The sequence below is a fragment of the Bombina bombina genome, unplaced genomic scaffold (genome assembly GCF_027579735.1).
Source record: "Bombina bombina isolate aBomBom1 unplaced genomic scaffold, aBomBom1.pri scaffold_421, whole genome shotgun sequence".
Taxonomy (NCBI): Eukaryota; Metazoa; Chordata; class Amphibia; order Anura; family Bombinatoridae; genus Bombina; species Bombina bombina.
The window spans coordinates 154,386-171,667 of NW_026510719.1; the positions used below are offsets into that span (position 1 = coordinate 154,386).

At 37.9% G+C, this 17,282-nt stretch overlaps 1 protein-coding gene across 1 annotated transcript in view; it reads left to right on the plus strand.

Moving 5' to 3' along the window:
- The window catches only part of LOC128643340 (uncharacterized), a 111,521-nt gene that overhangs the window by 60,801 nt on the left and 33,438 nt on the right, over window positions 1-17,282 (plus strand). The window contains exon 3 of the mRNA XM_053696271.1: window positions 11,808-11,933. Within this exon, the coding sequence (XP_053552246.1) occupies window positions 11,808-11,933 (126 nt within the window). The remainder of the gene's footprint in view (window positions 1-11,807; window positions 11,934-17,282) is intronic.

Below are 17,282 nucleotides of genomic sequence, written 5' to 3' on the forward strand. Positions count from 1 at the left end.
GTGTTCTGCCACATTTTCTCTCGAGCTTACGTCCTGTTCTTTTCATTTCTCTGATGGAGCTATCAAACCACGGTGCATTGTTGTGGGTTTGGACAGTGCGTATGCGAGATGGTGCAATGCATTCTAGGGTGTGTCTCTCATGGTTTTGTTGTAGAGTCGGACTAAGGAGCTGGGGTCTTCGCAGGTGCCCATTAGTTCACTTAGATCCATATGTGATGCTACATCCAGTGGTGTCACCCCTTTTAATGAGCGGTGTTTGACCAGGTTCTGAGGCTGGTGTCTGGTTGATTGTGATACAATGGAGAAGTGAATGGAGTGGTGGTCTGACCAGGTAACTGGGTTTACAGTTACTGGTGACACTTCTAGTCCAGACTGAAACACTAGATCAAGTGTATGACCTTTTCTGTGGGTGGGAGTGGTGACTATTTGTGTAAAGCCGAGTGTAGTCATCAAGCTGAGGAGATCCTGCCCAAGCATGATGATTATGGTAACTGCTTACTAGGAATTTTGTAGGAGAAACCAAATTGCCAATAGACTTATTCCTTTTGTATGCAAACTAACATCCTTTTATGTTCAAATCCTCATCTGCTCTCAATAGAGGAAGATGTTTTTTTTAATAATATCACAGATTTCATTATACTGGTTGCTGTAAGAGGTTATAAACAGAAGATTATTGGATTTCCCTTCTGATCTGTTTACTCTAGTTTTCGTTTCCATAGTCAGGAAGGAGTTCATGTCTATTTAGTTTGGTGACTGAGTGTTTAGCTGACTCTATTGTGGATTATGAATACCCCGCTGTTTTAATCTTTCAGTCAGTAAACTAGCCTGATCCTCATAGCCTTTCATGTCTGAGCAATTTCTTTTTAGGCGTATGAACTGCCCCTTTGCTATCCCTTTGAAAACACTTCTGGGATGACAACTGGTTGCGTGCAAGAAAGTATTGCCAGATATTGGCTTTCTATAAACTGAGGTTAGGATCTTTTTACAACCAACAAGAAAGGAAGGTTGAAGCAGCAACAAAAGTGCGTAAAAATATAAACTTTAATGATGATAAGTTTTAAAATCCATGGAGGACACAGGTACAAAAATAGAACATACAGTATACGCGTTTCGGCTGAATGCTGTACTCACTACTGCTTAAGAAAACATTGCACACATGCTCATTTAAAAAGGGTGTACTCTGCACCCATTGGTAAAACTAAACACACCTTTCAGATGACGTAACCAGAAGTACCTGGGCTGTAAAAAACCTAATACATTTAACTCTCTGCTAAACGGTACTCAGAGTTGACTATACAATAGGATTGATAGGAACCTGTTCTTAACAAATATACAAAAGCAAATAGTAGAGAATGATACAATCAAGACATGCGATACAATTTATTCGTAAAGAAATTAAACCGATGACCTATTAGCATGGAAAAATGAAAAAACACCCACAATTAATCAATATGAGGACTATAAAACAAACAAGGCAGAATTTAAGTTTTAAATTTTAAACCTGGGGGAGCTTAAATGGGCAGCTACAGTATATATCAAAACCCCCATCATTGCCCTAAGCTAAAATTTGCCTGCAGCCCTTGTGGGGTAGCAAATATAGTTCATACCATACTGGTTAAATGTTGGAACATCTACATAGTGTAGATCAACAGGCAATTTCGCAGACAAAGGGAAATTGATCAGGACATAGAATTCAGAGTGTGTCAGTGTAGTGAATGTGATGGAAGGATGGTATGTATTCACACTTATTCCCAATTATTTATAAGATCAATCTCTGCATTTAAAGGGACAGTATACTGTAAAATAGTTTTTCCCTTAATGTGTTTACAATTGCTTTTTTTATCAACTGCAGAGTAAAAAATGTATGAAAATTAGCTTTTTAAGGTTTATTTCTGTATATTAAAGCTCTGATTTTGTGTTTTGAAGCCACAACCTAATAAAATGGGTTGAGCTTGTAGGTATAATCAGATCTCATTACTGTATCACATTGTGCACATGCGTATACCTGCTTCTTTATCTTATATCTGTCCTTAAAACAATCACCAATACTTTGAGAGAACAATGGAAAATCAACATTTTATTACCTTATCTCTGCTTTATCACACTGGGAGTGTAATTTCTTCTGCTGGCTGTGTTTACAAAGCTTATCTATAGCTGGTACGCGCGGCCGCAAACTTTCAGAATAGGTGGGGATACCACATGCTAAATTAACAATTTAAAATGCCAATATAAGGGTAAAGGAGCTACTTGTAAACAATTTAATACACTCCAGCAGGTAAAGTGGATAATTGGGAACAAATTAAAGGGGAGAAAATTTTTGAGTAAACTGTCCCTTTAAGCCTAGTGGAATCTTGGTTGACAGCTTGAAGGGTGAAACAAATCTAAAAGGTATAGCTAATAAATGGAATATTCTATTCCCTGAGAGGGTTATAGACCCAACCATAATAACTCAATCTTCTTTGAGTATTTTCTGTATTTTGTTGATTATCTTTTGACTCTGAGTGTTCTTTGTCAAACAAGGATAACTGCGTTTTCCTTATATACTGTTGTTGTTTGAACTGTACCATGACTTGGTGTATAAATAAATATATATAAAAAAAAAAAAGAAACTGAATGCTATTCCCAATCCATTTCAGTTTAATTTTGACTTGAGTGTCCCTTTAATAAAAGGCAATACCAGTATATGCAGAACATGAGGAAATACTTTAGTCATTCTTGAATCGAATAGTGTTTTGTAGTTTACAAAACAAATTACACTTCTTCAAAAAGGACAGATGACAATATAGTATAAGAACATTGCTCTCAGAAGATCGCTGCCTTACCACTTTCTCTCCCAGGACTGACGTATACAAGTGTTAGATCAAGAAGGCACTGATCATGGTGAGTTCCAATATGTAACAGAGTTACCTTCAAAGGACTGTAAGCTCCCTCCAAGGCCCTGTGAAGTAGAATCAAAAATAGTGCAGACTGCAAGGCCTGGTGTGAATACTAATGGAAAATACTCACAGAGGATACGTTTCCAAAAATCAGCAATTACATGTTCTTAAAAGACCGGATCACAGCTCCATTTATATATTTAAAATACAAACTTTGTTTATTAGCTCAATAGTTGTTGTCACCTTTATTAAAAACAATTAAAACATGCCTCTCCATGAGAGCTTTTTTACATTTATTGGATGATTGTACGGCCCACTTGCTCAGTGTTACCATAAGAGATGTGCATTCGGCAGTTTTGTGCCTCTTGTGCGGGTGAAACACACTAAGCTCTGTGTAAATCGGCTTCGAAAAGAGACAAATACCAAAAGCAGCCTCCTACTTTTGTATTCGTCAGTGATCGAAACTGCTGAATGCACATATCTAGTTTCAGGGGATTCTGGGTAAGTGTATGCAAATTAGTGTCACAATGCCTCATCGATAGACTTCTAGTATCTGTTTAAAACATGTAACTTTCATTCATAGTATAAACAAAGAGGAATGTTCCAGGCAAGTGAGTAGGTCGACTTTCAAGGCCACAATATCACCATTGCACTAGTGTAAAGTTAAAAACTCCAACTTTTTATTGACAAACTTAAAAACTTACAATTTGCGGAGGACACAAACGGAGGAGTGTAGGTAAGAGGACACAGCCTACGTCATCTGATGCGTTTCACACCTTGATGGCGCTTTCTCAAAGACAGTATAGTGGATACGGGCAGAGCGATGCTTTTTAAACTCTATGGGAACACGCCATTGAAAGTTCTGACCAATGATGGTACAGATCCGGTACCAGCCTCTACTGCACTGTATTGCGTAGGTAAACACTCAATACTTTAGACAAAAAACACTTACTACTACTAAAAACACAGAATCAAAAGTTAAAATTTGTTATTTTGAAAGAAAAAGAAAAAGTTACATCGGAAAAGGTATCCAAATAATGAATATATGTAGGCTTATAGACAACTGCCTAGGGATCCCACTAAACAATTCCAATTGGAGCTCCGTAAACTATTGGATTGGGGTCTCCATTTGGTTGTTTTGGACAAGTCCCTGTGTGACTACTTATACAGACCTTATCGAAATTAGCTAACTTTAGATTAGTACCAAAAATTCACAAAGAGCCTAAGTCTCCTCTGGGGAGAGCAATAGTATCGGGCGAAGGGTCATTGGGAGAAAATTGGGGTGAATGGCTTGACAATTTGTTACAGCCTTTTGTCAAAAATCTACCAGGATTTATTATAGATACATCAACAGTGAGAGACTTATAGTTACTATCCCAAGGAAAGTTTTCCAATTTCTTCAGAATATGTGTTGTGAGTTCACTATACTCTTGTATCCCATATGAATTAGGTATAGAAGCCGTGAGATATTACCTTCTACTAAAAAGTACTTTTTCGAATGATTTGATTTACTTTGTTTTGGAGGTTTTAAAGTTCCTGCTAACACATCATTTTTTTCTTTTCGATGGAGGATTCTACCTGCAGACCTGTGGCACGGCAATGGGGGCAACATTTGCCCCACCTATGCCAATCTCTACATGGGATGGTTTGAATTGTCATATATCTTTGGTGATAATAGCATTTTTTCACAAAAAAATTAAAGTATATGCAAGGTATATTGACGATTTAATAATAGTATGGAATGGCACGGGTCTACAGGTGGAGTCCTTCATGATAATGAAGCCAACTTGGAGTTTACTTTCAAGGTTAGTGATAAATGTATAGAATATCTGGACATCCAACTAACCAGATCCAACACTGTAAATACTGAATTATACAGGAAAAGTATAACAGGGAACACAATATTGAGGGTGGATTCCTGTCATCCAAAACATGTCATACACACGATCCCCAAAGATCAATTGATCAGAATTAGAAGACTATGTAATACAATATCAAAGTATGATGAACATTCTCTAGACCTAGTCAATCGATTAGAATGTAGAGGATATAATAAAGAAAACCTTATGATGCTAAGAGCACAGGTGAGGGTTTTGGATAGGTCTAAACTTCTAAAGGGTAGCAGGAACAAGGCCAAAAAAAAAAAAAAACGAAAAAAAAATTCCAAGAAGTATACTTTGTCACACCTTTCAGTAATCAATTCCAACAAATTGTCCACATGGTGAAATCAAACCTAGATATTCTAAGGTTGGACCCAAAAATGAATTACATTTTGGAAAAGGGATGTAAATATTTACCCAAGAGAGCTCCAACCATAGGATCCCAGGTTATTAACTATGTATACAAACAACAACAATTAGGCAGAGAATCATGGCTCTCTAAAAAAGTTTTTTTCAGATATGGTAGACATCCATGCATGACATGTGAACACGCAATTGTGGGTAAAGATTTTATCTCCACCGTAGAACTAAATAGGTTCAATATGAATTTCTGATTAGATTGTTGTTCAAAATATGTTGTGTATTTAATTACATGCACAGTTTGTAATAAACAATATACAGGTTGTGCGAGTTGCAACCTCAAGGCCCGAATAAGGGAACATCTTTCCTCTATTGAGAAGGACCCTCCAAAACCCCAATGGCCAAACATTTTAGTAAACATTTAGAAGGGAAAAAACACTTAGGTTTCAGGCAATAGACTTTGTCCCCTTTTATGTAAGAGGAAGACATATATTTAAATGACTACTGGATAGAGAGGTCCAGTGGATATATAAATTAAATACAAGGGAACCATTTGGCATAAATCTAAGATGGGACATAGACCTGTATCAGGGCCCTTAATACTTTTTTCTACTACCTAATTATTTGGCACACAAATATACTATTAGGGGCAACCAAAGGTTACAATATTGCCTTTTTCCTTAGCTATTATTTTGGTATATATATATGTGACTCCAAACATATTTACTATATATGTACATTTGTCGATGGGTATCAGAGATATATATTATTAATTATATTTAGAACTCCAAAATAGTACATTTAGTATTGCTCCATAATATATAAATGTCTACATTCCACAATAACGATCTAAGCGATATAAGCCTACATATATTCATTATTTGGATACCTTTTCCGATGTTACTTTTTCTTTCAAAATAACAAATTTTAACTTTTTATTCTGTGTTTTTAGTAGTAGTAAGTGTTTTTTGTCTAAAGTATTGAGTGTTTACCTACGCAATACAGTGCAGTAGAGGCTGGTACCATCATTGGTCAGAGCTTTCAATGGGGTGTTCCAATAGAGTTTAAAAAGCAGTGCTCTGCCCGTATCCACTACACTGTCTTTGAGAATGCGCCATCAAGGCGTGAAACGCGTCAGCTGACGTATGCTGTTTCCTCTTACACTCCTTCGTTTGTGTCCTCTGCAAATTGTAAGTTTTTAAGTTTGTCAATAAAAAGTTGGAGTTTTTAACTTTACACTAGTGCAATGGTGATATTGTGGCCTTGAAAGTCGACCTACTCACTTGCCTGGAACATTCCTATTTGTTTATGTTATGCACGCTGTGGGTGGCGTGTTGTTTTTCGGCTGGTGAAACACCGGCTGTTTTCAATTCACAGTGAGTGGGCCTCACAGCGGTTTCAGTTACAGGAGCTCTTACTTCTTGTATTTACTTTTATTCATAGTAACTGGGTTTAGGATCTTCTCTGTTTTATTAATTATTAACATTCTGTTCTAATTAGGTGAAATTTTTTGGAAAATCATTAACTATTTTAATTACATTTTAAAGTAACCAGGATGTTATCCATTTTTTTGTGTGAAGGTTAAAAAGTACCTTTAGTACTTACTCTGCTCCAAATGTCCTGTGACACCATCACTCTGTGCAGGATTAGCAAAGTGTGTGAGAGCCCATATCTCAGCCTCTGCACAAGCCCCTGACACATGGGATACTTATTAATGTAAGATTTGTAACTAACCCCTCATTTGAAAGAGGAGAATACCTTCTTTCAAATAAGGGATCACTTGGTTCCCTAGAATACAGGTCACCACTGTCAATGAAGACAGAGTTATAGAGAGGAATCTTGGGCAATGCAGCGCCCTTCTCCAGCGTAACCTATTGCGGTAGAGCAGGGAACGTCAATCACCCTGAATGAATGAGTGTAGGGATGAGTGATCTTGCCACTTCTGAGGTGGCAGAGAGTAAAAAGAAGCAGAAGCAAACTTTTTCCACATAGCCAGAAAAGCTGGGACATATAAGTGCACAAAGTAAATACTCCAATGCATTAGGACATTTTATGATTGCTTTATTGCTTGCATAAAACTAAGTAATTAAAAGGGGTTACAAACATATAGCTAGATTACGAGTTATGCGCGCTATAGGGAAATTAATGAACGCAACAAAAGTTGCTTATTTAACCCCCTATAGCGCAGCCATTACAAGTTTTGAAACAGCCGGCTTGTCGCGATATGAAAAGGGTGGCTCCCCATCTTCTCCAAAACTGCACAGTCTTCAGCTCTTACTGAGCATGTGTACAAATTCACTGAATATACATGTATGCATTTGTGATTGGCTGAGTGGAGATAGACATAAGCTTGAAATTTGACAGAAAAAAAACACCCAAAAAAACCTTAAAAAAACACTAACCTCCGACGATCCACTTACAGTTTTTGAAGTCCCGCTTGAACAATCTTCATCCAGGCAGCCTCTTCTATATTCATCTAGATGGCATCTTCTATCTTAAACCCGGCAGCGCAAACTGGTCCATCCTGAAGACATCCGGCGTGGAGCATCCTCTTCATACGGTCGCCGCTGTACAATATGGGGCCCATTTATCAAGCTCCGTAAGGAGCTTGTGGGCCCGTGTTTATGGTGAGTCTTCAGACTCGCCAGAAACACAAGTTATGGAGCAGCGGTCTAAAGACTGCTGCTCCATAACCCTGTCCGCCTGCTCTGATGAGGCGGACAGGAATCGCCGGAAATCAACCCGATCAAGTACATTCAGGTTGATTGACACCCCCTGCTGGCGGCCGATTGGCCGTGAGTCTGCAGGGTGCGGCGTTGCACCAGCAGCTCACAAGAGCTGCTGGTGCAATGCTGAATACGGAGAGCGTATTGCTCTCCGCATTCAGCGATGTCTGTCGGACCTGATCCGCAGTGTCGGATCAGGTCCGACACACATATGATAAATAGGCCCCTTAATCTTCAATGCAAGGTACACGATTCAAGATGGCGTCCCTTGCAAAAATTTGAATCAGCCAATAGGAATTAGAGCTGCTAAAATCCTATTGACTGTTCAAATCAGCCAATAGGATTTAAGCAGCTCTCATTCTATTTGATGATTCATCATGAATCAATAAATTTTATTAGTGGCGGCGATGTCGGGAGCGGCAGATTAGGGGTTAATAAATTTAATATAGTGTTTGCGATGCGGGAGGGCCTCTGTTTAGGGGTTAATAGGTAGTTTATGGGTGTTTAGTGTACTTGTAGCAGTTTAGTTATGAGTTTTATGTAACAAATTTGTAGTGTAAAACTCATAACTACTGCTCTCAGATGGCGGTACAGATCGTGTCGGTATAGGCTGCAACGCAAGCTTTTTAGCCTTACCACAAAACTCGTAATGGCTGCGTAATTTTTACGTGTGCGGGACTGACGTTGCGGTACAGACTAAAAGGCTTGCGGTACAGCTATACCAACAAGACTTGTAATGGCTGCGGTGCTGTTTTAATGCTGAAATGGCCATTTTTTTCAGCGTTAAAGCATGAACGCACAACTCGTAAAATAGTCAGCTCCAGAACAACAATGTATTACTAGCTGAACACATCTGGTAAGCCAGTGACACAAGGCATATGTGTGTAGCCACCAGCTAGGCCATGAAAGTTTCCTTTTGACTTTTCAGGTCCTTTTTATGTGGGGGGGGGGGGGGGCACAAGAATAGTACAAGCTCAAGAGCGCAGTTATAATTAGAATTAATGACCATACAATCTGTAACTTGAAGACAGGAATTTAAAATGTCTACAAGAACTACAAAATATCAGATATTTTGGTTTTCTCAGTGTTGTTTTTTTAATTAATATCAGAATAGAGAAGCTAAATTTTGTTTCTGTTAGCAACAGAGAAAAATATATTCTGTGAGATGTTAATATGTGGTAGGTAGATAGATAGATAGAAAGATGATAGAGATATATATAGATAAACAGCATAAGTAAGGTAAGTAGCACTCTAATTAATCAATCAAAATATACAGGTGCATCCTAGAATGATAAATGTGTAACAACGTGAGAAAGGGAGTAGGAACCTAAAATACAGGTTACTAAAAGTCTAGGCAAAGGAGAGCACAACTGTATGCAATAAAAGAAAAGAAAAAGGCGAATTCTTGAAATACAAATGAGTTTAATAAAACTACGCTACATAAATTCATACATCCAAACATACAAATCACATACATACAGGGGATATCAAGGATGCATAAAAATGCATAAAAATAGCAAATAGGCCGTGAAGGAGACTGGTGCACCAGTATACAAAAATAAATGAATGTTCATCACATTAATGCATGTATTGATTGCATATATTTCTAATCCAAAAGTGTAGTGCGTGTCCCCAGAAATGCACGGACCAGGTGAGTACAGTCTATACCCCTTCGTGTCTAAATGCAAGTAACAACGTGAGGTCGTCAGGAGTCGAGGTTAACCTCGCCGCGTCTTTTTCACAGGCATATATATAATAAAGATAAGTAACAGTTCATTCAGATACCTGTCTTTTTCACGCGGTTGCTCTACCCTAAACAGTTGCTCCTGAGACGCTGAATCTTCTGGGATAGACAAGGGGTAGACCACAGGCAATCCAAAAGTCCTCTGAACGAGTGCTGCAAACCGACGAGTCTTAGAGCTCGTTTCACTCCTTTCAATAAAGCAGCATGGAGCTTCTTCCGGGTGCTGACGTCACGTCAGTGGCTGTGCTGATTTATAGGAATTTGACCGCAAAGGGAATTGTTGCCGTTAGCAGAGAAATCTGTCACTCAAGACGGCTTTGATACTTATCGCAACACTTTACTCTCTTGTAGATCAGAACAGCAAAAGGTTATTTACAGGGATACATTTGTGATTAAACACTCATACATTCATACTTCCATTCGATACATTAGAAAAATTTGTTTTTCATCTAATTTATTACTTTACTGATATATATATGTATGTTTGAATTGCATGATAGGGATTGTATTTTTTAGTATTACAATTACGCCATTATATTCAATTCATAATTTTGATACTACCATTGACCATATAATTACACACAGAGATATGTGCATACATCCGCAGATGATTAGCCTAAAAATGAAGCAAACTCTAGTTTTTCATTGAGGCCATGAGGTGCTAGGGTGTTGAGTTTGTATATCCATTTTGTTTCTTTACGTAGCAGGATATTATCAATATCCCCGCCACGCATGCTAAGTTTTACAGATTCAATTCCAATGAAATACAAATCATCAGTTTTTGATTCATGAAATTGTGCGTAGTGTCTTGTCACAGGGCTGTCAATATTGCAGTCTTTAATATCGTCCCTATGTTCAGAAATTCGGGAACGAAATTCTCTAAAAGTTTTACCAACGTAAAAACTTTTACAGGAGCAATAAAGTAAATATATAACTCCTTTTGTGGAGCAGTTAATGAAAGAGTTGATTTTATATATATGCCCTGTATTTGAATCAAAAGTTTAACTTCTCTGCATATATTGACAGCAGACACAGTGGCCACATGGGGTGCTCCCTACAATTTTCTGTGCATTCTGTTCCAACCAATTGTAGGTTGGGACTTTGTTAAATTCACTTTTAACCAAAATGTCTTTTAAATTACTGCATCGCCTTGCAGTCATCTGAGGATAATCTCCTACATATTGGTGAAGTGTTGTGTCATTAGTTAATAAATGCCAATTTCTATTCAGGGTGTCTTTTACTTTGCTCCAATGGGCATTATATTTGGTGATAAACCTGATCTTATTTTCTTCATTTGTGTCATCCCTGTTCTTACTTTTGTATAACAAGTCTTTTCTTTGGTGTTGGGAGGCTCTATAAAGGGCTCTCTTAGTACACCTTTTTGAATAGCCTCTATCATGGAATCGGGCCGCCATCTCTTTTGCTTGTATTTTAAAGGTTTTGTCATCAGAACATATTCTGCGAAGCCGCAGAAATTGTCCATAAGGAATGCCTTTTTTCAAATTTGTGGGGTGGTGGCTCGATCCCAGGAGGAGGCTATTTGTTGCCGTCGGTTTCCGAAAGACTTCTGTCTCAATTTTCCCTTCTTTTTTACTAATTTTCAAATCCAAAAAATTAATTGAATTTAAGTCGTGATTACAGGTGAGAAGAATGTTACGGTCATTACAGTTCAGAAGAGAAATTAATTTCATCAATTCATCCTCAGTGCCATCCCATAATAGCAAAATATCATCAACATATCTGATCCAGAGGGCCACATGTGCATCAACTACATCCGAGTGTTCACCAAATACAATTTGGTTCTCCCAACCACCAAGATGTAAGCAGGCGTAAGTTGGTGCACATGTGGCCCCCATGGCAGTACCTTGTCTCTGTTTGTAGCATTTTGCATCAAAGATGAAGATATTATTGTCTAACACAAATTTCAATAGGTCAATTACAAATTTTGTATGTTTTTTGTAGCCTAGACCCCTTGTGTTAAGAAATTCTTCACATGTTTTGAGGCCAACATCATTTGTATTTCAAGAATTCGCCTTTTTCTTTTCTTTTATTGCATACAGTTGTACTCTCCTTTGCCTAGACTTTTAGTAACCTGTATTTTAGGTTCCTACTCCCTTTCTCACGTTGTTACAGATATATATATAGATAGATGATAGAGAGAAAGATAGACAGACAGATAGATAGAAACAAATATATATAACTTCTTTATTTCTCACTGTAGGTATCTTCAGATGGTGACAACTTGTCTCTGTTGCAAGCACTGCAGAAAGAAAACCTAGCGCTCAAAGCATCACTCAAAGAGAAAGAAGCATCAATATTATCTCTGATCAAAGAAATTGATAATAAGGTAGTGTATGTATAATAAAAAATATACTGTATTTGTTTTAACCAGGGTGGTGCAAATTATATCCAATATATTTAACAAAAAGATATTAAAAAGTATAAACATCAGAAAAAAGGATTCTGTATTTAACGACAAGCAATGGATTTTCACTATTTAACATCACAATATTAACATTTTAGTTAGATCATATTCTGCTTGTAAACATTACAATATATATATATTTTTATCTTCCCAAGATAACATTTGATTTTGCAACATCGCAATATGGGATTTCTATTTTTATTAGGTTTTTAAGACTACAATGAACAAATATAAACTGCCCTTATTATCAACAATAGCACAGAGATTTAGTTGGAAAAAAAAATGTTTAAAAAAGTATTGGCAGCTGTAACAGAAATACATACAGATACAACTATATCGAAAAACTATTCTTTACACCTAGAGCAATGAGGCAAAGAAAGACAAACCCAGTTCTCCTGTAAACCCACCATGACCGTGTGATCCTAAATTATTAGTTAGTATGTACCTAATAGCCAGTGGCGTATTTAGGTTTTGTGCTGCCCTAGTCATTTAAAATTCTGCTGCCCCCTGCCCCCCCCGCCTTGATTTAGGACTTTTTTTAGCACATACACCTCGCACACAAAAACACTGCACACACAGCACACACTATCTTGGTTATGCATTTTTCAGTGTCTTGTGATTGCCAGTCTTGCACTGTCTGTATATTTTTCCTACTATGTCCCATGTGAGATGATTTCTCACTACAAGAAGCCTCACATGGTAACAGCTCCAGATGCTACCATTTCTCCCCTTCTAACCAGCTTGCCAATTATCAAACAAGAACCAAGAATCCTGTTATCACAGCAGCCCACCACCTCCATGCCAGCTTCCTGTAGCACCCCTGCTCGAACCTCCCCCCTGAGAACACAAGTATGGCAGCGGCTCCCCCAGTTAATTAACAAACTTACTGTGACCTGGAGTCCCTGTGAGTCCACATTAGCCCGCAGCCATCATATCCCCGGTACCTTAGCAGTACTCAATGCTGCGGGCCTTGTGGATTACCACTGGCTAAGCAGCCTCCATTCTACCACTGGCTAAGCAGCCTCCATTCCCAGGTTATGCCTGCCCTAAACCGTGACTTCAGCATGCAGGCAGCCAACTCCAATGCAATTTGTTACAGCAGCTTCAGTCCCCATGCTGCCTGTCAATGTGGGGACTGGAAAGTGGGAAAAGAAGCAGCACTACTGCAAACTCACCCAGAAAGTGTACAGTGACTAACCGCGCGGCATACTGGGAATACGAGTTCCCAGTTGTGCAGCCTACAAAGCATTCCGCCGTTCCAGGCTACATTTTAGCAACCAAGTGGAAGTGCGAACACCAAATTTAAAGGGGCAATATGCAAAAAGTGTGGCTCCCCATCTTCTCCAAATCTGCTACCCTAGGCATGGGCCTGGTTGGCCTAAACCATAATACACCCAAAATAAGTAGAAAATAAAAAAAAGGTAGAAAGGAAGAGAATAGGAAAAGATGGAGAAAGTGGGAATCCTATCCAGAGATAGGTTCTGGGATTTAATGATTCTTATAGAGCATGCAATTTTAAACAACTTTACAATGTACTTCCATTAACAAAATGTGCATAGTCTTCAGCTCTTACTGAGCATGTGTACAAATTCACTGAATATACATTTATGCATTTGTGATTGGCTGATTGCAGTCACATGATGCAGTGGGGAGTGGAGATAGACATAAGTTTGACATTTGACAGAAAAAAAATGTACTACTCATTTGAAGTTTAAACTAAGTGTTATTGTATTGTGTTTTTATCATGCATTTGTTGATTATGCAAATCTACTGTATTTACTGGTCCTTTAAATATCCCATTGTTGTTGTTTTTTATTTATAAGCAATATATCATAGCCCTCATACTCTTTAGAATAATGACATTTATGTAAAATTGATTTAAAATTATTTTGAAACCCAAATTGACAAAAGTAACAATTCTTCCATTTTTTGTGTAAAAATAGTATTATAAACATATAGGCCTAGATTTAGAGTTCGGCGTTAGCCGTGAAAACCAGCGTTAGAGGCTCCTAACGCGGGTTTCTTACGGACTCCGGTATTTAGAGTTTATTTACCGCCACTCCAAAATCACCTAACGCTCATATTTCTACCGACACCTCAGACCCAGTAGTAAACATATACCGACAAAAAAAAATTCAACGAATCAAATTAAAAATATTACACAAAGTACACTTACACTCATACAAACACTACACTATGTTTATTTTTCATATTTAATAATTTTTCAGCAAAATACAAAGGATTAAAGTTGCGAGATCTCGGGTGTTTGAAAAAAAACAACACAAATCCATTTTCCCATTGACTTACATTGACACACGGGAAAAGACCCTCATATACCTACATCTAACTAATAACATTATCACAAAATACACTCATCGATGCATACAAACAATATACACCACATGACATACAACAATTATTTATTTATTACAAAAAGAACACGATTTATTTACTTTTTCACACAAGCTCATGACGTCACTCACTTTACGAGGAAAACCAGTCTTAGAAAAAAAAAATTGAAATATTTAGAGCCTCCATTGACTTCTATTGGGAAGACGTGCTCGTGCACGCGAAACCCTCATTTCCCTAACGCACGCAAATAGCGTAGACTGAAAAACTCAAAATACCAGCGCTAGAAAATACATGATTTCATGCGTTAGACCCAGCTATGATAAATAGATTAAGAAATGACTATTTCCCTATGGTGGATTTATGGATTTTAATTATTGAATATTCACAACACCATTAAATTGTTTCACACTTTTAGATTACATCAACTACAAATCCACATCACTAGTAACACATTATTATTTAAATAAAATTACACTTAAACTTTAAAAAAAATTCAGTAAACATTTCTGGATTCACAAACAGTACACAATGGGAAACACCTCTCATTTACCTTTATTATTGCATTTCAGTTATTCAACTCATATGCTTTCAGCAACTGCATATCTACATAGGCTTAACACATGATCACTCATGGATGCACATATATTACTTTTAACATTCACTCATACATGTGCATTCAAATGATGGGGGACAAACACATTACATTCTCTAGAGGAATCACAAAACACAACATATGGATTTTACTGTACTTTTAACATCATGATTCCATTACCAGAAACCATTAGGAATTACGTACAACAAGAACATCATTACACCAGATTACAGATGTCACTTTATGGGAAGGAACAACAATGCCACACCGCTATATAGAAGTCAGCATATGTGGGACACAATCACAATATATACGTACATGTACATAACACGCATCACCCATCACGCAACCACAAAGCACACATTTAGATTTTATTCAGCACACAATAACAATGTAGCACAATACAACAACACAATGAGGATTTCACAACTACATAGACAGGTTAATAATATCATGACGTCATTAGAAGATTCAACCATACACAACACAGATTCACCACTGTACCGCCCCTTTAGGAACTTTAACACTCAATACTACAATACAACATATACGTAAACAACAGTTTGGAACAGCATTATTATTGAAATTTCAATGGGACAATTAAGAAATATTGTCAGATCGCAAATCACTTATATATATAATACTACAGATGACAGCCGGAAGTTATTCAGTATTAGTGCCATTTGAATGGGACGCATACACTATTGACATCTCGGCAATCACTTATATATACAATACTACAGATGGCAGCCGGAAGTGCTTCAGTATTAGTGCCATTTGAATGGGACGCATACAATATTGACAGCTCGGCAATCACTTATATATACAATACTACAGATGGCAGACGGGAAGTTCGGAATTATTATTGCGATTTTAAAGGGACGCATACAATATTGACAGCTCGGCAATCACTTATATATACAATACTACAGATGGCAGACGGGAAGTTCGGAATTATTATTGCGATTTTAAAGGGACGCATACAATATTGACAGCTCGGCAATCACTTATATATACAATACTACAGATGGCAGACGGGAAGTTCGGAATTATTATTGCGATTTGAAAGGGACGCATACAATATTGACAGCTCGGCAATCACTTATATATACAATACTACAGATGGAGACGGGAAGTTCGGAATTATTATTGCGATTTTAAAGGGACGCATACAATATTGACAGCTCGGCAATCACTTATATATACAATACTACAGATGGCAGACGGGAAGTTCGGAATTATTATTGCGATTTTAAAGGGACGCATACAATATTGACAGCTCGGCAATCACTTATATATACAATACTACAGATGGCAGATGTTACTTTATCGTTTACAAACAATGTTGCAGCAACATTGATCGATCACATTCGATGCACATTATACACAACTATGCACTTTCATTCATGTTAGCCTGGACGTGTGCTTGTTACTATAAGATCGCGTTTAAGAAATATTGATTACGCATATGATCAAACATTACAAACATGCACTGTATGTGTGATATTTGACACTTTCACATTGAGATTCATTGGGTGAAAACAACATTTCATCCAAAAAAAAAACGCCCACTGTGAAAGCATTCGCGCCGCTCACATACAAACAGGTGAATACAATCAGCAATCATTACAAACTCACTACCATTGGACTAATTGTACTATAAATCCCACAAACAACATGGCCAATGCATCACTTGTGATCCACATCAGATCAAGTGCATACCTTGTTACGCTGTTTTGAAAGATGGATGACGATGACATGGTAGACACTGCTGGTGCTGCTATTGGCGAACTAGCTGTTGGTCGAATCAGGCAGCCTCGGCGGCTCAGACCGAGACGAAGGGGTCGTCTGGTTCGAGGTCCTCGTGTCTACAGGGTGAGACCCACCTTGGAAAACATGAGTGACTTTGAGGTTTTTGATAAGTATCGGCTCGATCGCGAACAGCTCATTGGCCTTTACGAGCTTCTTAAACCTCATTTGGAGCCACGTATACAAATAAGGACTGCTGTTCCCGGCATGAGTAAGATGCTAAGTTGTCTTTACGTCCTGGCCTCCGGGAGTTTTCAATCCGGAGAACTGTACATGCATGGCCTGGCTCAAGGTACATTCTCTGTGGTGTTTGATAACTTTCTGGACGCCATGGTACGTATCAGTAAGCAATACATAGGATTCCCACAGAATGCTGGTGATTGGAGGCGCCTGAAGCGGGAATTCTTTGATATTGCTCAATTGCCCAATGTCTTGGGAGCCATAGATTGTACCCACATTGCGCTGCGTGCTCCAATTGATGACTTGCCCTTCAGAAATCGCAAACTTTTTCATAGCCT